The sequence below is a fragment of the Cannabis sativa genome, chromosome 1 (assembly GCF_029168945.1).
Source record: "Cannabis sativa cultivar Pink pepper isolate KNU-18-1 chromosome 1, ASM2916894v1, whole genome shotgun sequence".
Taxonomy (NCBI): domain Eukaryota; kingdom Viridiplantae; phylum Streptophyta; class Magnoliopsida; order Rosales; family Cannabaceae; genus Cannabis; species Cannabis sativa.
The window spans coordinates 12,343,728-12,369,324 of record NC_083601.1 but is presented as its reverse complement, the minus strand read 5'-3'; the positions used below and the strand labels follow the sequence as shown (position 1 = coordinate 12,369,324).

The 25,597-nt window shown below is 31.5% G+C and overlaps 3 protein-coding genes across 3 annotated transcripts; 2 read left to right on the top strand and 1 right to left on the bottom strand.

Annotated features, from left to right (window-relative positions):
- Window positions 1-4,609: 4,609 nt before the first annotated feature.
- On the top strand, window positions 4,610-7,807 carry LOC115703850 (CASP-like protein 4D2). The gene is made up of 3 exons (XM_061114397.1): window positions 4,610-4,614; window positions 6,494-6,614; window positions 7,586-7,807. The coding sequence occupies exons 1-3, from the start codon at window positions 4,610-4,612 to the stop codon at window positions 7,805-7,807; spliced, it is 348 nt and encodes a 115-aa protein (XP_060970380.1).
- A 7,284-nt stretch (window positions 7,808-15,091) lies between these two features.
- On the top strand, window positions 15,092-17,786 carry LOC115704910 (actin). Its single transcript, XM_030632129.2, has 5 exons — window positions 15,092-15,347; window positions 15,842-15,911; window positions 16,048-16,441; window positions 16,765-17,378; window positions 17,473-17,786. Exons 2-5 carry the CDS (start codon window positions 15,852-15,854, stop codon window positions 17,536-17,538), a joined length of 1,134 nt encoding a protein of 377 aa, XP_030487989.1. The 5' UTR covers window positions 15,092-15,347; window positions 15,842-15,851; the 3' UTR covers window positions 17,539-17,786.
- A 93-nt stretch (window positions 17,787-17,879) lies between these two features.
- LOC115703849 (epsin-3-like) lies at window positions 17,880-19,350 on the bottom strand. The gene is made up of 4 exons (XM_030631079.2): window positions 19,022-19,350; window positions 18,766-18,891; window positions 18,513-18,674; window positions 17,880-18,400 (listed from the first exon to the last, which is right to left on the bottom strand). The coding sequence occupies exons 1-4, from the start codon at window positions 19,129-19,131 to the stop codon at window positions 18,049-18,051; spliced, it is 750 nt and encodes a 249-aa protein (XP_030486939.2). The 5' UTR covers window positions 19,132-19,350; the 3' UTR covers window positions 17,880-18,048.
- Window positions 19,351-25,597: the final 6,247 nt, after the last annotated feature.

Sequence of the window (25,597 nt, the reverse complement as noted above, 5' to 3'; positions counted from 1 at the left end):
AGGAAGGATTTCCTACACCACGGTATATTACAAAAAACATATGATGTTATTGAAATTAAGTTAAAATAAAAAAAGATACTAACAATCTTATTATGCATTTTACAGTGCTATAGCATATGTTGAACTTGATGACAATACAAAGAGCCTATCTGCTATCATGTTCACAGATATTGTGGAAAAAATATTTTCGTGTACTGCTGTCCAACTAATGAAATATACTGCAGAGGTGTAATTCTTAAAAAATAAAATAGTTTTACATACCTTTCATAAGTTAATTTTTTTTTTAATTAAATAAGCTATGCACACCATGTCTAATCATTTTAAATGAAAATAGATCACGGTTTGTAGGAACACTGTCCCTTTGTCGGCACTACCATATTCAATTTATCAACGAAAAAATGGACAATCCAGATATATGCGGACCCGGCTAGAATGAAAAGTGCAAAATACAAAAATTACACTATTGTCTCTATCGAAGCAAATGAAGATTGAAATCCGCCAATGGCTATCATTAGTTTTCTTATCTACAATTTTTAGACAAATGTTATCTTCAATTATCAATAATTTCGAGATTGATTTTTAATTTTCTTTTTATCTTACATCCATTTAAGTAATGTTTCTTTAAGTATTGGAACATCAATTTTTAATTTATTTTTGGATTAATTTAAGAACATATTTAAATCATCAAGCTTTCTTAAACGCTAATATATTGCATTCGGTATTCACTTTTAATTGACAACATTATAAACTATAATATTTAGATACACATAATAATAATCTCACCTAATAACTAATAATATTTTTTCTTTAATTTTTAATTGTATCACTTTCAACTAACATAGAAAAAAACTACCATAAAATTTAGTATACGTGCCTCGCACGTAGCTTTTTGCTAGTATATTTATATATGTATATATGGGTGCACACTCTTAATGGGTATTACCTATATCTATTTATATATGGGTATTATATATTTTTAAAATTAATATTTATATTTAAATTTATTTAGTATCCATCAATAGGTAACACTTGAGAAGTGTCCTATTCATCTACATGTATGTATGAGACAAATTTTGTCAAAATATACAATTTAACCAGTTACCAGCATACACAACCAAAGTTTGTTACAGAAAAGCCATAGCGTTAAAATTAATTTATATAGTTATGTCTTATGAACTAAAATGGTAATGGCTTTTTGGTTAATCCGTAAACGTTTGTAGCAAAGCTTAACAAAAGAAAAAGAAAAGAAAGACAACCAATTAGGTAGAATAGCAGTTATATATAAAAGTTGAGTATCGAAACATAGTGGTGTACTTGGTAACAAAGCACATTAATAAATATTAATGCAGCTAATTAAAATTGACAACTTAAAAGGCCTGCCTAATTAACGTATATGAATGTGCCTCTTATCTCAATATATATATATATATATAAGGTAATTAGGGAATAAATGAAATTTATAAGGGTAGTGATCTAATATAGTAAGGGCAGTAAACAGTAGATAATGGCAAGCAGTGATCAAGAGAGTGGTATTCCTGTGGTTAGTAGTAATATTAATAAGCATGAATCCGTAATTAGAGGATCACAAAAGTTAGTGTTAATGTCTAGTGAAAATTACATGAAATATGGGATTTCATAACAAAGTTAGAAAAATATGGCATTTTTAGGTTTGCCACTTTTCTATGGCATTTTTTCACATTTAAGTTTTTTATGGTATTTGATATGCCATATTTTTATAAACTTATTATCCAATCCCATATTTTATGTTTTTGTTTTTAGCTTAATTAGTTTTATTTATTTTTTTAATTTATTTTACACTTACATTTTAGGGTTTCTTTTTATTTGAAAAATTTACACCAAATACTACATTTTTTTTTCAAACATTACATTTTTAATTTGACAAGAACATTTTACTTTTATACTTTTATTAATTTTTTTTTTCTTTTTTACTTATTGAAACTTCAAAAAGTTTTTTATTTTTTTTTTGTCTTTTTTATATATTTTTTAAGTCAATTTTGGCTCTCTTTTTTCTTTTCAACTTTTAAGTCGCCGTTACTTTTTTTTTCTTTCTTTCGCTTATCTCTCTATTTTTTTTTTTCTAATTTCTCTTTGTGTCTCTCTTTTTTTTTTTCAATTTTTTTCTCAACCTAATTTTTTTCTCTTAATATATATAATAAGTGTACATTTTTATATTTCATTTTTTTTTACAAAAATTAAACTTGTTTTTTTATTTAAACTACTATTCGTTTTTTTTTTTTTGTTAAAAACTAATTATTCCATTAAAAACAGCAGAAAAAAAAAAACCAGTTTCATCAGTATCATCCTGAAAAAAAAAAATATAAAAAATCATAATCTAAAAAGAATCCAAACTTTAAAAACTAGTTTCATCAACATTGAAAGAAACTAATAATTTCATTTAAAGAATACAAAAAATGGTTTCATCAACAAGATAATGAAAAAAATTATAATCTAAAGACGATACTAACTTTAAAAACCAGTTTCATCAATATTAAAATAAACGAATTATTTCATTAAAAGAGGCAAAAAAAAAATAGTTTCAACAATAACATAATAAAAAATACACAATGCCTAATAACTAAACTTTTACAAATTAACGATACTAAATTTAAAAACCAGTTTCGAACATATAAAATTTATATCAATACCTAATAATCAAACTTCTAACTTCATTCTTTATTTTGGCATTTAATTTTTTATTTGCTTGCTCAAAAATTAGAGTTAATTTAAACATACAATATGACGCAAATATAACAAAGAGAATCACAAATTAAAATCAAAGAGAAAAAAAAGAAACAAAGAAAATTAAAGAGACAAAAGTGCAATAAAAACCATAAAAGAATAACAAAAAAAAAACCGCGGAATGTGAGAAACCAGTTAGTAAAACAACCAAAATAAAAACAAACAAATAAAAACCAGTTTCTTGAGATAAATTAATAAAAAATTGAATAAAAATCAATTATGAACAACAATAAAAAAAAATTAATTACTTAAAAAAACCAGTTATGAAAATAATAAAATAATATGTATGTCAGAAACTGATTAATTAAAATAAAATAAAAATTGTTGTTCAAATATCATACAATAATAAAACTGGTTTTATACAAACGAAACAATATATAATAATATCATAAAAATTGAGCAACCCCATTACAGAATAGTTAAAACATGTGAAACCAGTTTCGACATGTGAAACCAGTTTTGACGTTATAAAAAATCATAACAAAATACAAATGTTAATAATAAAGTTAATTGAAACCAGTTTCATCAGACAATCAAATAAAAACATACACACACACAAATATACAAAAAAAAAAAAAATACTAATCACAAATATAATCAAAACAACACATAATGCCTACCAATAATTTAATAACAAAATATAAGTGTAAGTTTCCAACCTAGAAACAAAATAATAAAAAAGTAACTTGAAAAAAAATTCTAATAACATAATGAAACTATTTTTTTTATTCTTTTAATGAAATTAATAGTTTCTTTCAATGTTGATGAAACTGATTTTTAAAGTTTATATTATCTTTAGATTATAATTTTTTATATTGTTTTTTCTTCAGGAGGATGTTGATGAAACTGGTTTTTTTTTTTATTTTTTTCTGTTGCTTTTAATGAAATAATTAGTTTTTAACAAAAAAACAAAGAAAAAAAATAGTAGTTTAAATAAAAAAATAAACAAGTTTAATTGCTGTAAAAAAAATAATATCTATAGTTGAGATCATTTTTTATTTATTTTAGTATTTTATTTTTTTAAAAAATAAAAAATAAATAAAAAGAAACACAAATTTTAAGTTTTTTATGGCATTACTCAAGACTTTTTCCCATATTTGTAAGTTTTTTAAAAAAATGCCATATTTAGTGTAATTAAGTTTTTATGCCATATATATCAAAACTTATCTTTATTTTCCCATATTTTTGTAAATAGCCCTAATGTCTACGATTAAAGGGATTGTGTGCCTTGGATTATGGTTCTTTACTATTATTCTTCTCTTGATAGCCTTAATTATTCTTGCCACTAACTCCAACCATGAACTCACACTCAACTTTCAGAGTCTATATGCTTACAGGTATATAGGCCATCGCCAATCAATGTATCTTATATATTAAATATGGTTACGAATTTTTTTTAATATTAAAATTTAAATTTAACCTCATTGCATATATTTAAAAATATATATGTATAAAAAAATCTTTCTAAAAAATTTTAAACTCATTACAATTATTATTTTTTTTATCCAATTTACATATTTAAATTTTTTTTACTATTAGTTTCTTTTTAAACAATAAAATAGAATAAATATTTATGTTTCTTAAATAATTATTACTTTTAACTATTGTATTTCTCAAAAAAAATATTATATAAAATTAAAAGTAGGAGTTTTTTCATTTTTACATTTTAAAATAATTTTTTTTTGTATTTTTACGAAATTCTACATAGAAATTTCTATTGCAACTAACGCTGCAATCTAAATCGCAATAAAAAATCGTATAGAAACCCTTATTGCAACTAGTGCTGCAACTACTTTAAAAACTCAAACCGCAAATTTGAAAAAAAAAAAAAAGTTATAAAAAACAGTATATGAGGTAATTCCCCTTAAAAGTATTACTATATCATAATTAGTAATAAATTTTGAATATTATTGTATAGTTTTTTTTATAAATAGTTCTTAATTTAAATATGTTTTAATAAAAAAATAATGTTATTTATTAAATAACATCTAAAAATAAAAAACTAATATATATTATTAAAATATACATAACTTAAATAAAAATTAAAAATATAACATTATTTTTACAAAAAATTAAGAAAAACTAAGAATATAAAAATGAAAAACTAATATTAACCTAATATATATCTATTCTATATAAAGTGTGCCTATATAACCGAATTCTTGGTTTATGAGAAATTCATGGGTGACATCTTATTTATATTAAAAATAAAATAGTTTATTATTAAAAATAGAATGGTTTATGAGAAATTCATGGGTCACTTTTTATTTATATATAATAAAATAAAAATAAAATAAATCTCATTAAATTCGAAAAAAAAAGAAACATCATTAAATAAAAACAAAAAAATGACTTAACATCAAATCTTCAATTACACCATACATGTAATTACTCAAACATCACATCTTTCAATTATAAAAAAAAATGACTTTTTAAGAGGGAAAATATGATTGTCTAATAGAGCTAAAACAATATGTTTCCAGTGTGATGAAAAATTAAAGCAACAATTTTGCTAATATCAAAAAGTTTAATTCAATTAATATTATAATCTTAATTTTACGCTTTTTAGAATCAATATATGAACAATAATTTGAATTAATCTTATAATTTTAATTTTTTAATTCAATTAATAATTATTTGTCACGTAATTATTAAGTCATTTCCCTTTAATTTTCCTTTTGTTGATGATACTAATTTATTCATATTTTGATTTCTACAATTTTTGTGTTCAGCCCATTAAGGTAGTGTTCTACTAGGGGATCTAACGAGTTTTGCCCCTTCGCTAATGGTCTTTAAGAGTTCAAATTCCAGTATTGTATAAATCTTCAATTTGTTCTATTTCTTATATTAACTGAAATTTTGCTATTTTTTTTTTTAATTTACAACTTCATTGTTTATATCTTATTAGGGACATTCATGGAAATTAGGGTTTCTTTGAAATATACAATTAATGAGCATTACTTTTTTATCATAGTGTATTTTCCATAGTTGAAAACCTCAATAATCTCTATCATTTGATATCAAATAATATAAAATTATCATGATGTATACATTATGGTTATTTAATAAGTAATTAGTGTGTTAAAATTGTCAAGCTGATATTTAGAATTGTTTATAATTGAATTGTTTCTTTGTCAAAATTAATATTAAATATATTTATATGTTTATAGGTTTATCTATTTTCTCTTAGATCAATCATGCTCATATAGCAAAAAAATCATACTCATATAGACATGTTATTTTCATTTTGTAATTTAGATCTTCTTAGTCATTATTTAGTTCACTTAAACCTTTTTCGATTATGGTAAGTGGTAACTGAAGTTAGCGTGACAAATTATTGTTCATATATTGAATAATTATTTTTGAATGATGGGATTCATATATATAACTGTGTATATTGAATTCTTTATTTAAATAATTATTTTTTATTTTTATGTGATTATTTATTGTTCATATATTTAAAACCCTATTTGATTAAAGTTAAAATTATAAGATTAATTAATTTGTGATTTCTTCCTATACACATAATAATAATCTCACATAATAACTAATAATATTTTTTCTTTAATTTTTAATTGTATAACTTTCAAATAACATAGAAAAAATTAGCATAAAATTTAGTATACGTGCCTCGCACGTAGCTTTTTACTAGTATATACATGTGTGTGAACATGTTATATTTTTTTATGATTCTGATATTGACATTTTTACGTGTATTTTTTTACATATACAGATACATGCTTTCTGTGATTGTGTCTGGCTTAGTATATTCCCTCTGGCGACTTGGATTCTCAATCTACATTTTCATAGCCAATGTGAAGAGATACTTTTTGATAGACTTCTACGGTGACAAGGTGAATTTATTTGAATCTTAGTATTAGTTTTACTTAATTTTATTTATGATCACTAACATAATTGAATAGCTAATAACCATTTATTAAAGTTAAATTTACTTAGTATATATGCACAGGACCGGCCCTGAATTGAAATGAGTCATAGACAAAAAAAATAATTTTTTGGGAAATTTACTATAAAAATAAATGGTATTTTTAAATATTATTAAAAAAATATGTATATTTTTTAAAAGATATAATTTCTTTTATTTGAGCCCCTAAAATGAGTGGGCCCTGAGCGCGGGCCTAACCCGCCTATACCTAGGCCGGGCCCTGTATATTGCACCATGTAGTATGTATATTGGACAAGAGTTAATTATAGGGTTAATTTCACAAATGCACAAAAATAACAAAAATACGGTTTCACGGAATTTTAAATATTTTTACGATTTTTTTTTTATTTTATTTACATAAAATACGGTCTTTTTATGTTGAAATTTTGTTCATTTGTTGTTAAATTTTTGTTATATGTATGTTATTTTTTGTTGTTTTTTGGTTGTTATTTTGATGTTACTTTTATGTTGTTTTCTTGTTGATTTTATGTTGTTTTTGTGTTATTTTTTGGAAAACCGTAAAAATGTAAATATTTTACAAAAAATAATGTCTTATGTAATTATTCCTTATATGTAAAAAAATGTTGTCACATACTAATAACTCTGCAACTTATATTTTTGTTGATAACAGTTGTGCTGGTACGATCTCCTCTCTGCCTGTGATATATCGATATAAATCAAGCTAGCCTAAAATTAATTAATGTTGATTTTTAGAAAATGATCTACTCAATTAATCTTTGAGTTTGCAATTTTAGTTTATCAATCTTTATATATATTGAAATAAAAAGAGAAAGAATGTCATTATTTTTCTAGTAAGATAATAAATATTTTATAAACTTGAAATAAAATAGAGAAGTAATATTAAAGTTGTCTGTACAGATTATATCGTACTTTTTAGCCACGGGTACAGCGGCAGGATTGGCTGTAACCAAAGATTTGAATGCATTTTTCAATCAACAATTGGAGGATTATGAAATTGACGAATTTTGCTCAAAGGGGTACGCATCGGCGAGTCTCGTCCTCATTGCATTCCTATGCACCGCCATTTTATCAGTCATGTCTTCTTATGCAATCGCCGCTAATGCCAAGCCATCTCTCTAAAAATACTATTCATTTAAAATAACAGAACAAAAAAATGTCTGTTCTTTTTCTAATTATATCCATATAAGTTTTACTTGTTTTACGGTTCATTTATTTATTTTATTTAAGATTAATTTAAATGGAAGATATCTCTGAATTTAAATATTAAATATTTTTGGAAAATGTTATATTTAATTATATAATATTTAGAAATTTTTTAAATCATATATTATTATAACAAAGAATTAAAACCATAAAAATATGTCAAACAATCTCCATCAATACCTTAATATTTGTTATAGCTATTCCTATACATTATAACAATTCGACACAAATCAATTATGAACATAAAAAGGAAATAGAAGAGAAGAAATTGTTGAAAAACTCTTTTAAAAAGCCTCCTCGGTCACTTCTTTTCTCTGATAGTACTCTCTAATTGCTTGCCAAAAAATGTGAAAATCCACTCCTTTAAATAGCCAAAAAAGGATACAAAAGATGGAAAAATATCAAATTTTCCTTAGGCGGGTTGCAACACTAGAGGCCTAGTGTCGCGGCCCGTGTCTTGTATACGATATTCCTCTTTGATTTTTATGCACACGGGCCTCAAAACTCGCCTTGAGTGTTGCAGCCTTCAAATGAAGAATTTTGGTAGCAAGCTTATAGGTTCTATTGGTCTTTCGAGATCAACGTTCTTTGGAACGTACGTAGCAATCTACAATCTGTTGGTCTTTCTGGATAAACGTTCTCTGGAAGAAGTCGCTTCTTCCTTTTTTTCCTTAGTATAGTCCAGTAAATAGCAAGGCTTCTTCCTCTTTCTTACAAATGGTACCCCTTATGGGGCCCAGTTAGGAGTAGGACATCGTCCTCTGACTGTGTATCACCAATGACCATGATAATGACATCTATTGGAGTAGACAGTGCCTCATCATCATCTTTTTCCCAATGTTTTGGGAGCACATCTTCATAATCACTCATGAGATCGGTCATCTTTTGGTTGGGATGGTTATGGTTCCCTAACTTTCTCCTTCAATAATGCTACCACATTGGCCAACTAAGCCATCAAAAACTACTTCATCTCTTTTTGACTATCCAGAAAGAAACACATTATATTAGTTTGGCTATCCAATACATTCGTTGGTGAGAGTGTAATGGTAGTGTATTGAGCCTCAATTCTATCCGACCTCTTTGCTAGCATTGTAACGTCTGATGCATTAGCTACAACAGTCGAAGCAAATGGATTGTCTACTTCCGAAGGCGGTGGTTGTGGAATTATATTTGCCTTACGCAGGACTTCAATAATGGTGTTAGCTTGCGTTTCAAACACAAAATTCTGTGTACTATCATCATCTACTGTCTCATCAATGTCCATCTCAAACAAAGAGGAGATTTACCCTCATTGATGGACTTAAAATAATCCTCCTCAGTAGACCGAGAACACAAGTTGTTCTTTATGACCAAATGCAAACAAGAATATGAAAAAAATTTAAAATTCGCAAACTAAAAATGGATTAAAATGTCAACATGAAACACATATAAGAACTTACCCTTCTGTTCAACAATTGTGCAATGTCACTCGTCGTCACGTCCTATTTCTACCGGCCCTCCTTAGTTTTCTAATTTATCATTTTAGGGAACCTGGTTCCACTACAATCAACATACTTCTTTCCTACTTCCTTTTGGCCTCATATGCTCAATACTATATGACAGGTATGTAGCCATGTACGGTATACTTTGCCTCCTGAGAAACCTTCTTGCCCTTCTTCTTCTTTACGTTCTTCTTGTAATGGTGCATGTCCTTACTCATAGATCACATTAACTTACAAAAAGTACGCTCGCCCCACAGATACTTGAAGGAGAACTCGAGTTCATCAACAAATTTCAACATGTTCGACCAAACTTGGACATTGCCTTCTTTTGAAAGCAACACACCCTTAACAAAAGCGCATAGTCCAAGCTTGTACACATCATCTGCTATCTCGCATCTCTACAACTAGAGCAAAAGTGTATCCAAATGCACACCACTATTCCCTTCAAAATACATCCTCACTAAACGGTCACCAGACTTGGCTTCTATCTCTTCCGCTATAGGAGCACTACCCATAGGTAAGCCGATAACCATATTTCATCTTCGAATTCCTTATTAACTTTCATTTTCTATAATAGTAGGTTATGGACCAACACGCCATAGAAATTCAAATTTCTAGATTCCCAGAATGGACCGAAAGGGCTGGCCTTACCCCTCCAAATCAACTTGAGTGCTTCAAACTTGGTCTTAATATCTTTAAACCTATTTGAGCCCCAATAGGTAAGACAACCTGTGAAATGCTCTGAAATTAGAAGTTTAAGTTCAGGAGGAGCCATCTGCAAAAATTTTAAGAAAAAAAAAAGAGCAACATATTAAAACCAAAAATGACATGTTGCTAAATATCGCAAACTATATCGACAGCATATTGCTACTTGTCGCAAACTATATTTGCTTCCTATCCTAGTGTAGCTAATATCGTGAGAAGTTGTAAACTATGTCGAGAAACATTGCTATTTACAGAAATCCCCACATCACCCCAAACACCATATATCGCAAAATTTTGATAAAATATTGCTACTTATCAGTAACTATATTTGCTACATATCCTAGTGTTGTTGATATCGTTAGATGTCCCCAACTATGTCGAGAAACATCAATAATTATAGAAAAACCTAGAAGTAGAACGACCAACAACAAAAATCAAACCCAAACACACAAATTTAACATAAAAATCAAACTAGTTTCCTTAAACTCAAGCATAAACAACAAAACAAACCCATGATTCGATTTGCAAAACCTAATCAAAGAAAAATCACAAAAAAAAATCAAAAACTTATCGAATAATGGAGTTTAATAGAGATTGGTGTCTCGGGTCTTCCAATCTACATTGACTATGTCAAAATGTAGGTAAAATAGCAATTTGGTCTCGATTTTAGGGCTTTGGGACGGTGGTCTTGGGTTTCAGGGGCTGTTATCATTGGTTTTGGGGGCAGTTCTCATGGGTTTCGATTCAAGAACAGAGAAAGAGTGTGAGATACAGAGAGGCCCATAAGTCGTGGTGGAGGCGGTGGTTGGTGATGGTGGAGCGCCAAAGACAGTGAGGGGGTTAGAGTGAGAAGGAGCGAGAGATACTTTGTGAGATGGAAAGTTAGAGTGAGAGTTTGAATGGGAAGGGTATTTTTTGTAGTGTGGAATATAAAGAGTCCATGCACACCATATAAGTATGGAATGTTTGTTATAACTTATGCATGCTTGCAGGGGGAGTTCTTCTCTTTACTTATTTCTAACATATGTGTTGCATGTTTTTGTTTTATTTTTGTCTATCAAATTACTAAAGGGGGAGATTGTAAAATTCTTTATTGGCATATTTGATAAAATAGATAAAAATAATATTTGTGGTATTTTTGAAAAATATTTTTATTTTTTATTCATTATTTTTAAAAATATAGTTTTATTTTCTTAGTGTGAAAAGGCTTTCAAAATCAAATTTTATTCCCTATTCACTTTGTGTGAATTAAATATGAGTTTTCCTTATTTAGAATATTTGATTTTATCTTTGTTTTTTAAGGAAATTCTTAATCATATTTTATATTTTTTTTATCTGATTTCTTAATCAAGAAACCGTGTACAACTATGTGTGTTAATATAGTCAAAGTTGCCTTATTTGCTTATAGAAACTTTGCTGAAAAACTGTCCAGGTTCATCATACCTGTTTGAACGGACTGGCTATCTGTTTAAACAGATTTTGACTTTCCTATGTGGGACGTTTTTCATTTATTGACTTGATTGTTTCTTGGTTGTTCGACCACGACCTAGATGGTTTTTAAAGTTTATAAACACACCATTAGGTCGCTGGTTTTGGTTAGCACTCTTGGTGTATCATTTCCTAAATTACTTTCAAAGTTGGAGAGTTTTTTTCTTTGTTATGTGAAGAACTTGAGTCCAACAAGTTCTTAGTATTATATTATTGTGTTATTCTGTATTGTTTCTTGTTGAAATTGTGCAAGTTGAACACCTTGGATATTGTTCATCAAGAGGTCTTGTTCGTGAGTCACTTTTGGGAGGAAAAGTGCAAGTGAGTCACTCTTCGGGAGGAAGATTGCAAGTTAGTCACTAGGGCTGAGCATTTGTCGGTTTGGTCGGTTTTTTCTATATAAAATCCAGAATTTGGTTTTCGATCCGGATTGGTGCAATCCGAAAACTGACCGACCAATCCAGAACCTATATTAAAACTGATCATTTTGAACCTCAGTTTTGTCGGTTTAAACCGCCCAAACCAAACTCTTTTTTTTTTAAAAAAAGAAAATATGATCTAACTTATTCTATAAACACATTATTCTACATTTTATAACTACAAACATACAAATTAATTGTTCAAAAACTAATTCTCTTATTCTTTTAACTTTAATATTAATAAAATAATAATATAATATTATATATTATTAGTAACTACAATACATAAAGCAAAAAAAAAAAAATTAATAAATTAATATATATATGTATAATGGTCAGTTTATTACTAAAAAAAACCAATCGTTCAATGGCAGTTTTAACCGTTAGCGATTTTTTTAGTTTTCGGTTCCAATGGTGTTCGGTAGGTCGGCTTGAACGGTTTTTTCGATTTTCTAGATTTTATGCTCAGTCCTATTAGTCACTCTTCGGGAGGAAGATTACAAGTGAGTCACTCTTCGGAGGAAGATTGAAAGTTACACACTCTTTGGGCGAAAGATTGCATGTGAGTCACTCTTCGGGATGAAGTATGCAAGTGCTATGATTTAAAGGGAGTTCAAGGTCTCGACACTTGAGAAATTTGATTAGAAGAATAGATTACAACAGTTGCAGCAAATTCAAAGAGGGAGTCTTTATTTGTATAAGTCAATTTAGTTTTGTAATCACTTGACATTCATCTAATAAATTTTATTCTCTGGGCGTGGCCCCCTAGATAGGAGTAATTCAAAAGACTTGCTAATACCACGTATAAAATGTTATGTGTCATTTATTTTCTTTATTTTTTACTTTCTGTATTATATATCTATTTTGTCAGATTCTGTGTTTGATAGAATAGAGATAATTTATGTTCATACAATTATAATACAATTTCGCATTATTTAAATTGTTTGATAATTTCACTTGGTAATTATAAAAAATAGAATTTCAATCATCATCCCATGAATAAAGCGACACTCCACTCGATCGTATGCCTTTGCCATATCAAGTTTTAAAGCACACTTGGATCCATTTTGAAATTGGTTTTTCCTCATAGTGTGTAGACCTTCAAACCCAATAATAGCATTATCATGAATTAATCGTCCTTTCACAAAAGCGATTTGAGACTTCGAGATAACCCCTTCTAAAGTGAGTCTTAGCCGATTAGCAAGACATTTAGAAACAATCTTGTAAATGACGTTGCATAAGCTTATGGGTCTGAATTCCTCCATCCATTTAGGCTGCTCCATTTTTGGAATTACAACAATGATGGTGTCATTTAAACCGCTCATATCCAGCCCATCATTTAAAATTTTCAAGCAGATACTTACCACATCATCATGAAGGTTTGCCCAATACTTTTGATGAAAGAGGGCAGGGAGGCCATCCGCTCTTAGAGTTTTTGTTGGTGGCATCTCTTTCACTGCCAATTAATAGTTTCTTCTTCTTTAAATGACTCTAGCAAATCTCGATTCATTTCTAGAGTAACCCATTGTGGCACTGAGTTTAGGACATCATCAAGGACATCATGTTGGATGATGGAAAAGGTGAAAAGGGTATGAAAGTACGTACTAATAATTCTCTGAACCACAACCTTGTCTTCTTGCCAAATTATCATTGTGTCCATCAACCCATGTATCTCATTTTTTTTCTTCGAGCAGAAACTTTATGATGAAAGTATTTAGTATTATGATCCCCACTTTTTAACCATAGAGTCCTACTTCTTTGTCGCCGGTACTTCTCATCCTTATCAAGAAAAAAATTTGACTTTTTTTCTTATTTTTTAATTTCCATCCCAATGGATGGTTGCTGAACCTCAGATAAGTCACCCAAGGTCTTCTTAACTCTATCAAGTTCTTCATTGTTTTTTGTTTTTTTTTTCTTATTCCACTTCTTCGAAGCTTTCCCACATAGAGAGGCCCTCCGTTTGAACCCCTTTGTCATACCTAAATTAGCTTTGTCCCTCTAATGCCGCTCAGCAATCGCTTTACACTCCCCATCCTCGCACCAAGCCTCTTCGAAATGAAATCAAGTTCTCCTCCTGACCATTCCAAACTTCTATGTCGAATGACCTAGTGATAGGGGTGTTCATAAAAACCGAAAAACCGAAACCGACCAGACCGTAACCGAATTTTCGGTTCCACGTCATCACCGAATTTGGCGGTCGGTTTCGGTTTCGGTTTTTTTGACATGGCGGTCGGTTTCGGTTCTTGAAATAAAAAAATAGTTTAACCAAAAATCCGTCAAAACCGCCAAAAACCGCCCAAAACCGCCAAAAACCGCCTAAAACTGCCAAAAATCGCCCAAAACCGCCAAAAACCGTACGGTCGGTTTTATACGGTTATAATTTCTAAACGGTCGGTTACGGTTTTCGTAAAATAAAAACCGTAACCGACCGGTCGGTTATAAAATTTTAAAAACCGACCATAACCGACCGATTTTCACCCCTACCTAGTGATATGTCAATCACAAGGGCTCTATGGTCGGACTCCAGCCAGCCCAACACCTTAACATCCGTTCTCGCAAAGCTTTCCATCCAAATTACACAATGCCTTGTTTAGCCTCTCCATGACCCTATTTTCCCCATGCCCATTACACCAAGTAAGTTCAGTTTTACAAGTGCAAAAATTAGCCAATCCACATTCATCGATAACCTCCCTAAATTCCTCCATATCCTTCGAAGCTTTAACCCGACCCCTATTTTTTCAGATAGACTAACAATTTCATTAAAATCCCCAACACAAAGCCATGGGCTAGTAATTTCATTATGTAAATAGCATAGTAATTCCCAAGAAAACTTCCGTTGAGATGTATTAGGATTCCCAAAAAAAACCGTCAAATTCCACGGTAAAAGTCCTCCAACCACCACAGCCGTAATGTAACCTGGAGAACTCGAATCCACTCGTAATATTTCGTTTTCAAAAAAAAAAAAAAAGAGGTACTATTTTAATTTTTTTAATTAAATTTTAGCATTTGAAAATAAATAAAGTGGGGAGTAAAATACATTTATAATAAGGGATGGAGCCCAGCCCAACCAGCCAAGAGTGCAACCCACGTACTGTGTTAGCTGACAAATGAATGAAAAGAATATAGAAATGGATTTGTTTGAAGACATAATGACGAGTCCAGACTGTACTCTTAATCTGATCTGACGGACCACATTGCATCATCATCACCATCGCTCATCTTTATATACTATTATTACACACCTTCCCTTTCCCTCTCATTCTCCTTCTTCTCTCTCAAACCTCTAAACTCTAAACCATTCGTTCTTTCATTCATTTACCACAAACCCTCTAAACTTCCATCTTGCTTTTCGCATTTCAACAGGTTCATAATCTCTTTCGATCTCTTTATTTCACCCGATCTGTGCTTCTGTTTAGTATTATCATTTTTTAATTTCATATTTATGTATGTTTCACAATTTGTATTTCATTGTTGGATTTATGATTTTGTGTTTATTTCTTTGTCCAAGTTGTTAAAATTAATGCTCGTTGAATTAGGTTTTCGTTAAAAAGAAATTATTTTTGTTTCTTTTTATGTTTTTTAAGATTAAATATGCAAATATAAATGTGGTAAATAACCTAAAGAAGAAGAAGAAAGAGAAAAGATCAAAAATTGAGTTCATTCCTACAAATTGATTGTATCTGTTTTATTTTGTGTGTACATTCTTATTTTAACACAAGAATTTGGTGTACAAATATATACATGCATTCGATTTATGTTGCATTGTTAGAATCATTGTATCGCTATTTGACGATCTACCGCTTTTATTTATTATTTTATGAAAGATGTTCTTACAGCATAGTTTGGTGAACAAATAGGTAAGTGAAGATGGCAGATGCAGAGGATATTCAGCCACTTGTCTGCGATAATGGAACTGGAATGGTCAAGGTATTAAAGTTATTTGTCATTGTTTAAAATTTTCCCATTGAATCATTAATCTTCTGTGCAAAAGCTAGCTTAATGTTACTTGTGGGTGTGTAGAATTTGCCTCTTGACCATGAATTATTGTGATCTTACCTATTAGGCTGGGTTTGCTGGAGATGATGCTCCACGAGCTGTGTTCCCCAGTATCGTGGGTCGTCCTCGTCACACTGGTGTAATGGTTGGAATGGGCCAGAAAGACGCATATGTGGGTGATGAGGCACAATCCAAGCGAGGTATCTTAACTCTGAAGTACCCAATTGAGCATGGTATTGTCAGCAACTGGGATGACATGGAAAAGATCTGGCATCACACTTTTTACAATGAGCTTCGTGTTGCCCCTGAGGAACACCCCGTTCTTCTAACCGAAGCTCCACTTAACCCCAAGGCCAATCGTGAAAAAATGACCCAGATCATGTTTGAGACCTTTAACACTCCTGCTATGTATGTTGCCATTCAAGCCGTTCTTTCTCTGTATGCCAGTGGTCGTACTACCGGTGAGTACCAAGTACTTTCTTTTCTTCTTTTCATTGTCATAGCATGATTTCTTGTTAGAGTATCCTATAGATACTGAAATGAGTCTTTAAATATGGTAAGAACTGAGATTTTACTAATACCAATCTCATTCTGTTTACCAGCTACTTGCATCATGATATGATAGTTTCTTACCTTGTCAAATATTGTAGTGTGGCTTTGGTTTTGGAAATTATATTTTTCTTGAAGTTTAAACCTTGACCCTCATTTTCTAATACTATTATGTAGCTTTTATATTGCCCTGTCTTAAAATAATTTAGCTAGAAGTTTTGCCTTAGTTTTGCAGGTATTGTGCTGGATTCTGGTGATGGTGTAAGCCATACTGTCCCCATATACGAGGGGTATGCTCTTCCTCATGCCATTCTACGTCTTGATCTTGCTGGTCGTGATCTTACTGATCACCTAATGAAGATTCTCACCGAGCGTGGATACTCCTTCACCACCACTGCTGAACGGGAAATTGTGAGGGATATGAAGGAGAAGCTTGCCTACATAGCTCTTGACTTTGAGCAGGAGATGGAGACAGCCAAGACTAGTTCTGCTGTTGAGAAGAGTTATGAGTTGCCAGACGGGCAAGTCATCACCATTGGCGCCGAGCGATTCCGATGTCCTGAAGTTCTTTTCCAACCTTCATTGGTTGGAATGGAAGCAGCAGGCATTCACGAAACTACTTACAACTCCATCATGAAGTGCGATGTTGATATCAGAAAGGATCTTTACGGTAACATTGTCCTGTCTGGTGGTTCGACCATGTTCCCAGGCATTGCTGATAGGATGAGCAAGGAAATCTCTGCTCTTGCACCAAGCTCTATGAAGATTAAGGTGGTCGCACCACCAGAGAGGAAATACAGTGTCTGGATTGGAGGCTCCATCTTGGCCTCTCTCAGCACCTTCCAGCAGGTTTATATTTTTTTCATATCTAAGTTTGGCATGATGATCTTAATATGATCATTGAATAATTACTGATATCATATTTTATCTTTTCCTTATGCAGATGTGGATTGCAAAAGCAGAGTACGACGAGTCTGGGCCATCAATTGTTCATAGGAAATGCTTCTAAGCATGTGAGAATTAGAACTACTGCAGAGAGAAAAGCAAGTACTGTTGTTTTGATTATGTTGGAGAAAAGTGTTGTTTGCAGAAGGTTCATTCTAGCTCGTTACCTTTTTTTTATTCTCAACTTGAAGTGACTTCGGAAGGCCAGGAGTTAATTTATCCAATTTGTTTCTTTTAAATTTTATTTTATTTTTGTTATTACAACTTCTTTGATTATCATTATTATTATTTTTTGGTCATCCCATCCCAAAATTCCGTACTTACAAAAGCTCATATTGAATGCTTAAATTTCTTATGAACTCAATTCACTAGATAAAGCCTTTATTTTATGAATCAATTAATCTGTATGATCCACGTGAAAACTAAATTTTATTTACACGGCAAAAGCAGTTCTTCTGAATGAAGACTTGCAAGTGAGGCTTCTTCTCAGCATTTTTACACTCAAAATATCATCTTCAAATAAACTTAAGTTTATCAAACAAACGATGTCAAAGGTTGACTTAAACTATTGTAATCAAAGCAGGGGTTTCTTGGTTTGATAGTGTTGATTGCCAAAAAAGGAGTGTTCCCACATAGCATTTTCTTCGGTTCTGGATTGTGCTTCCCTGACTCCATCTTCAACCAAGAACATACTCTCCTCACTTCGACGATAAATATAATCAGAATTACATCTTTCATATGACTTGGTAGAGAACTCTTTCAAATTTCCATCAATGGAAGATGAACGTGGGTTGAAGCTCCCTAACCCTTTGATTCCTATACTCAGCTTTCGAGCTCTAGCTCTCTCTTCTTTGAAATATGATGAGTTCAAGAGAAGCTTTAACACCTTCTCAGATAACTTGTTAACTCTTAATCCCCAGTTGAACCTGCAAATGAAAACACCAAGGGTACTTGTGTCACATATGCTAAATTGAGCTTAAATAAGCATACATAATAATACAGAAGTATGTGTATGTAAGCCAAATTGATATTTGATACCCTTTCTCATCAACACACTGAAAACTTCCCATCTGCTTTATAATATCTTTATCATCTTGAAACTCCTCAAATATTCTAAGAGGTCCATGAGTTAGAAGGTATTCCAATAAGATCATAGCCTTGTAAGGTCCACGCCAGTTCTCTCTATTAAAGTTTAATAGCCTAAATTCATGGGCAAAGAAAATATTGATTAAGTAGAGAGATTTCAATGAACAGTTTAAAAATCAAGAAAGAAAATCATGTTAATGTTAACCTTCTATGCAAAATCTCTGTGATTCTCCAATAATCATCAATTTCAAAGGCAGCCCTTGAAATCAGTTTGAGTGTTCGTGTATCAAGTGGCAACAACGAATTTCCATTTGTGACATCTTCTGTCATCCTAACAAAATACCCCCAAACGAAAAATATAAAACAAAATAATGTTTCACACAAGAAAATTAAGAAAACTCAAAATCGATTCATTCATAATTTTGTGACCAAAAATAAGAATAAAGATAAAAAAAACTCACAGTTGAATAGAAGTTACATCAGTCAGCGCCAAACGAGCGGGTTTTATTACCTTCTCCTTTAACATTAAAGATGCTTGTTTTTTCAATTCATGGAAGAATGGACTACCCATGTTTTTTTTTCTGTTGTAAATGAACAAAATATGAAATGGAAAGGAATGTGCATATCATATATATGTATGTTTATATATTTTTATTTATATACATACGTAAGAGCAGCAACTACTCCACAATCCCCCAAAAAATCAGTACCTAATGCACTTTTGAAAAATCGTTATTGGAAGTTTAATGGTTAATGTACTAATTTTAAAATATTATCAAATAAGTATATTTGTAACAGTTTCATTTAATTTAAGCAAAAAAAAAAATTAGAGCTTCATTTAATTATAAGTTTATAATCATGGAAAGAAGATGAAGTGATTACAAATCATGTTTAGTGGCCTAATTCGCTTGTCTGTTATTAATTAACCAAAAGAGAGTCTGTCTGTAATGATCACTTCAAATTTTTGACACTGTTACCTTTTTTTTTCTTTTTAAAAAGTTAACTCTTACCAAATTAGACGGTTCTTTTAATTATAAGTATTTATTAGTTTAATTAAATTCTGTAACTTCATTTAGGTAGCCTTATTTGCTTGTACTTGACCAATATATCTTAAGGTCGAAAAAACTAGGACGAACACGGTTGATGCACATTGGAATAAATACTCTATCGTATAGTCCAACTCCAACTGGGTTACATCTCACATGAATTATTGTGCTTTTCTAGCAACTTTTTGAGTTGAATATGTGATTTGTTATACCACCACTTTCTTTGGAATTGCATTTATTTGAAAATAAATATAGTATGTAGTTATCTAACAAACAAAACCGTGAAAATAACAAGAAGCGCTCAAAAATTTCTAATTAGTTGGTAATGGGAGAAAACTCGTTTGAATTAAGGAAGATATTTCAAGATTTTAGACTAAAATCTTAATTTGTATTAAGTTTGCAACAAACAAATAGCCAATCAAATTGAGGTTTTTTTTTAAAATCTTAATTTCAATTAAGTTTGCAACAAACAAATAGCCAATCAAATTAAGGTTTTTTTTTTACTCAATCAAAAGTTTTATATATTATTCCTTTCTCTAATTGCTATGACTTTTTTCTCATTTTTTTTTTGTTTCAAGTATTTGTGTGCTCTCTTCAACGAGTTGTGCGACTCTATTGAAAAATCAACGGTCTTTCTATGGTTATGTGCTTCAAATCAGGATTGGCGTTGTCAAATATGGGTGAAAGTGTGGATTCCTGCAAGGTCGACGATGGTGGATTCCAAAGTGGGCTCTTATATTGGGTCTTTTAGGGTTGGAGCTGCGGGGTTTCACAAATAAGTGGTTTATGAATACGGTAGTATTTCAAGTTTGAAGGGGTGGCCAACATTTGGAATTTTTGTCACGTATGTGTTGTGTTTTTATTATTTTATTTTGTTACTTTTTTATGTTTTAATGTTTTCGATAAGAGTCCTATTGTTATGGATTCAGTTAGTGCATTTCTTTGTGTGGAGTGTCTATCATCTATCTTTAATAGTATGGTGTTACTCTCTTTGGCACAATTGATTCATACCATTGATTTATTGGCTCATTCATGTGACAAAAGTTGAATTCGAGAAGCTTTTATGCTATGGCATAGATTTAACATCTTCATCAACGAAATTGTTCTTATTTTTTTTTTTTTTAAAAAAAAAAAAAAAAGATAGGATTTGTGAATTGAGCTTATCTATACAATCCCTATCTGGACCAATTTTATGAATTCAATCTCAAAGAACTGCAAAGCTAATCAGTTCTTAGGCCTTTTATTTATAGAAGAGTGAACAAGAGAGGTAGTTGTATACCAGCTTGTAACAGAATTACAACAGAAGATAATAAACCTGCCAAAACAGAGGACAAGTGGTAATAATCTCACAACTAACTACTGTAACGGCTATTTATAAATGTTGGTAGGAGCATGAATAAATTGGGAAAGCTTGTTGGCAATAAAGGTAACATTTGGTCGAGTTAGTGTGAGGTACTGAAGTGCACCTAAAGTGCTTTTGTACAAAGTTTGGTCACTGAATGACTCTCCATTTGTGAGTGAGAGAGTGTGAGATGAGTTTGTTAGACTAGGATAATGTTTCACTCCATCCAAATGAAGTTTAGTGAGAAGATTGGCAATATACTTTGACTGAGAGAAATACATTCCTATCTCTGTGCGCTTCACTTCAACTCTTAAGAAATGATGTAAAGGGCCAAGGTCTCTGACATCAAACTCATGATTCAACTCAGCAATAATTTGTGTTGAATATACTAATAAAATAATTTGTGTTGCACCAGTTCCCTTGATGAACAATGAGTTATCTGATTTACACAACTTGAATCCTTTGTTGTATAATGTGGCTTTTAATCTGTCATTCCACGCACGTGGAGCTTGTTTGAGGCCATAAAGAGCCTTGTGGAGAGTAGGGTATGCTGGATCAATAAATCCTAGTGGTTGTGGCATATATACTGTCTCCTCGAGAAAGTCATTTAAAAAGGCATTGGACACATCTAGTTGAGTCACATGCTAGTTAAAAAAGACAACAATGGTAAGAATGGTCCTAACTGTTGCTGGTCGAACTACTGGCTGAAGGTTTCTTTGTAATCAATTCCAGGAATTTGAGAGTACCCATTTGCAATTAATCGTGATTTATATTTATCAAGAGAGCCATCTGCCTTTAATTTTATTCTATGTACCCATTTATTGCCTACCAAGGTCATAGAAGGATCATATGGTACAAGCGTCTAGGTCTTATTTTTGATTAAGTCTTTATTTTCATCACTCATAGAAGCAAACCATTTTGGATCAGCAAGAGCAAGTTTAAGAGAAGTGGGTTCTTTGGGTAGGAGAGATTCTAGAAAAGGATAAGAGGTGGCTTGATATGCTTTTGGCTTGGAGACACCAGACTTTGACCGAGTTTGCATAGAGTGAGTATTAGTGGTAGGTGCAGTTGTATGCAGGGGAAGTGAAATCTGCAAGGGTTGTATCTGGTGAGAGGAAGGTTGTGTTTGATTTGGCAAATGTAAGGGTATTGATGTAGTGGGAAATGAAGCAGGAATTGCAGGAGGGTCAGACCTGGTGCACGAGACATGATCAGCAATGCTTGGAGCACTAGTTGATGTTGCAACATAATTAGTGACAATTGGAGCTTCTTGTGTAGCATCTATATTAGTCACTTGATCAAATAAGACTCTAGGTGCATGGACAACAGCGTTTTCAATCACAGTAGCAGTAGCAATAGTAGTGGCAGTAGCAATAGCCTCAATCACAATAGCAGTGGCATAGTCAGTAGAAGCAACACCAAGATTAGTATGTAGTTATGGAGTAATAAAACCGTGTAGTTGAAGTCAGTAAAGGGGGAGAAGAAATTACTTGCTGTGCTGGAGGAAGAGATGAAGCAAGGAATTCTTCTTCATTTAATGCCACATTCTCGGAAATGTAAATTCTGCCTATTGAGTTTTCACCGAGATACCCCTTATGATGCAAGGAGTAGGCAACAAACACACACTTTTTAGACCTTAGAATAAGTTTATGAGTATTGTATGGCCATAAATGAGGGAAACATGAACAACCAAAAGGTTTGAGAAAATTGTATTCTAGAGCCTTGTGAAATAGGCACTCATAAGGATATATTGCCAATAATTGATGTGGGCAACCTGTTGATCAAACAGACTGCACTTTATAAAGAAAGCCACCAATAGGACATGTTGAGTCCAGATAAAGCAATTAATTTTAGGTTAGTTTCAGTTATGTGACGATGCTTCCTTTCTGCACAACTATTTTGTTAATGGTCATGTGGGCTAGGGCGTTGAAAATGTGCCCCATGTTGGTTAAGAAAACTATATAGAGAGCTGTGCTCTCCACCTCAATCGAATTGGATACTTTTGATAGGAAAACCAAACTATTTTTCAGCAAGAAGTTTAAATTGTAGAAAGGTAGGATAAGTTGGAGACTTGATTGTTAAAGAAAAAACCCATGTAAATCTACTAAAGTCATCTATAAAGTGTATATAATATATGTATCCTTCCTTAGATGGGGCATGAGATGGACCCCATAAATTAGTGGGAATGAGTTCTAGGGTTGTAGAGGCTCTAGACTCAAATAAGAAGTAAGATAATTTATAACTTTTGCCTTTTTTACAAGCCTCGCAAATTTTTAGTGTTTTTAAGTTGTTAGGCCTATTGATTTGAGAAAAAACTCCAGCCAATGCTTTGGGAGCAGGGTGCCCTAATTTAGAATGCCACATATTTACATTTGTTGTTTTAGTATGAAATGGTTTTGGACAAGGAAGAGATGTAAAAGCAGAAACATTCTTTTTTATTTATTATAGGATCATTACAATGAATTTAAGCTGAAGAAACAACTTCAAATTTACAATCAGAATGAGAGAAAGAAGATATTTCTAAGCTAGGCCTATTGGTTGCTAGATGACATTGTAGTTGTACACTTGGAGTGGGAAATGAGCGATGAGACAATGTGTACAGACCATTCTTAACTATTTCCTTGAGCAAAACAGTCCATGTTACTTTATCCTTAACAAAACAACAAGTGGAATGAACTTCCAAGAATATATTATTATCATTTGTGAGTTGTAGGACACTAGCAAGTTTTTTTTTTTAATGCTAGGAACTTTAAAGATGGTGTTTAATTTTAACGGAGATCTGAAGGAGGTTAAAGAAGAATTACCAACATGGGTGATGGGGAGTTTCTTACCATTGCCCACAGCTAGTGTTTCAGAACCAGAATAGGGAATTTCAAAATCAAGCTGCTCCATTCCTTGGGTAACATGATTTGTGGCTCCTGTGTCTGCATACCAGACATAGTCATCAATAAATTCTAGTATGGAACTATAGGAATATACTTGTGAAGTGTCTTGATCATCCAGTTTAGTGAGAAAGGCCTTTGACTCTCCAAATTTAGCGGTGACAAAGCCTTTATGAAATCAATAATGGCACACATCACCAGTGTGTCCAAGCTTGTGACAAACTTGGCATAGTAGCCTGAGGATAGAAGGGTGCTCACGCCCATAGAATCTTCCTGATGGTCGAGGATTTGGACCATTATATCCACGACCTTGTTGGCCATAGGAACGATTTTGGTATCTAGGTCCATTTCTTGAATTGTGGATAGTGAGATTTGTAGACATCTTGGATGCAAGATCAGTGATGGAGTGATGTCTTTCGATCCTGCTTTTGTGAGTTAACAATAAAGACTGTATCGACTCTAAGGAAAGATTATCAACAAGATTGGTTTACATGAAAGACAACATGATCATATTCAGGATCTAATCTATTCAATAAAGGCATGATTAAGTCATTTTCTTCCATGGGATGACCAACAGTAGAAAGAGAGTTAGCAAGAATTTTGATTTTATCAAAGTGTCTGAGATGTAAAGGTTACCTTATTGAATTGTGGAAAGCTGTGATTTAATCTGGAGCAATCGGACCTTGGATTGACTCGAGAATCATTGTTCAAGTGCTCACCAAACATTGAACGAAGAGTTGTGATGGGTTAAAGATCCAGAACTGTCTCTGTCATGGATGAATGGAGCCAGCTAAGCAGCAGCTGATCTTTTTGCTTACAGATGGTGAAGTATGGATTGAAATCACCGGTGACGAGCTTCTGAGTCAGAGCAATACCAATAAGAAGTATGACGTCCAGTCCATGATCGATGACAGTGGGAATCACTTGTGATTTCCAAGGTAGTTCGTGCGATCAAGACGAACTGTTGAGGAATTTAATGAGTTTTGAAAGGGATTCCATTGTTGCATCTGAGCAATCAAAGGAGTCAGAGGAATTTGTGTTGCAGAGGTAGCTGCGGTGCGTTCTAAGTTTCTAAGATCCATTGTCGACGATAGTTAAGGGCTTCCTAATACCATGTGAATTTAGCTTATCTATACAATCCGTATCTAGACTAATTTTATGAATTGAATCTCAAAGAACTACAAAAGCTAATCAGTTCTGGACCTAGGCATTTTATTTATAGAAAAGTGAACAAGAAAGGTAGTTGTATATCAGCTTGTAACTGAAATACAATAGAAGATAAACTTGCCAAAACAGAAACAAGTGGTAATAACCTCAGAACTAACTATGGTAACAGCTAATCATAAAAAAAAAATACTTAGTTTTATGAGCTATCAATCAAATATTTTTTTAATGATTAATAATATTATCTTTGTATATTTAACAAAAACAAAGAATAAAAGAAACGTAATATTTTTATTAAAATTAAATAACGAAGATATGTAATGCTTGCTATAGAATTATGTTCTTTAAGGGTTCGTTTGGAACGTCGTATTAAGTCGTAATGTATTGTATTGTATTATATTGAATTAGATTATATATCATATTTTTATATAATACTATGTTAAATTTTAATTTATACTAAAGCATTATATATTTAGATGCCCATAAAAACTAATATCACATATAGTTTTATATAAAAATATTGCATGAAATACAATTCAATAATATAATACAATACGGTATAATATGGTGTACCAAACAAACCCTAACTTTATTTATCTTCTT

Coding starts and splice junctions, on each gene's coding strand:
- LOC115703850 (XM_061114397.1), top strand. Junction 6,615..7,585: donor TAGACTTCTACGGTGACAAG/GTGAATTTATTT, acceptor TTGTCTGTACAG/ATTATATCGTACTTTTTAGC.
- LOC115704910 (XM_030632129.2), top strand. CDS start 15,852: ATGGCAGATGCAGAGGATATTCAGCCACTTGTCTGCGATAATGGAACT. Junction 15,912..16,047: donor ATGGAACTGGAATGGTCAAG/GTATTAAAGTTA, acceptor CTTACCTATTAG/GCTGGGTTTGCTGGAGATGA. Junction 17,379..17,472: donor CTCTCAGCACCTTCCAGCAG/GTTTATATTTTT, acceptor TTCCTTATGCAG/ATGTGGATTGCAAAAGCAGA.
- LOC115703849 (XM_030631079.2), bottom strand. CDS start 19,131: ATGGGTAGTCCATTCTTCCATGAATTGAAAAAACAAGCATCTTTAATG. Junction 18,675..18,765: donor ACAGAGATTTTGCATAGAAG/GTTAACATTAAC, acceptor CCATGAATTTAG/GCTATTAAACTTTAATAGAG. Junction 18,401..18,512: donor CAGTGTGTTGATGAGAAAGG/GTATCAAATATC, acceptor TTTCATTTGCAG/GTTCAACTGGGGATTAAGAG.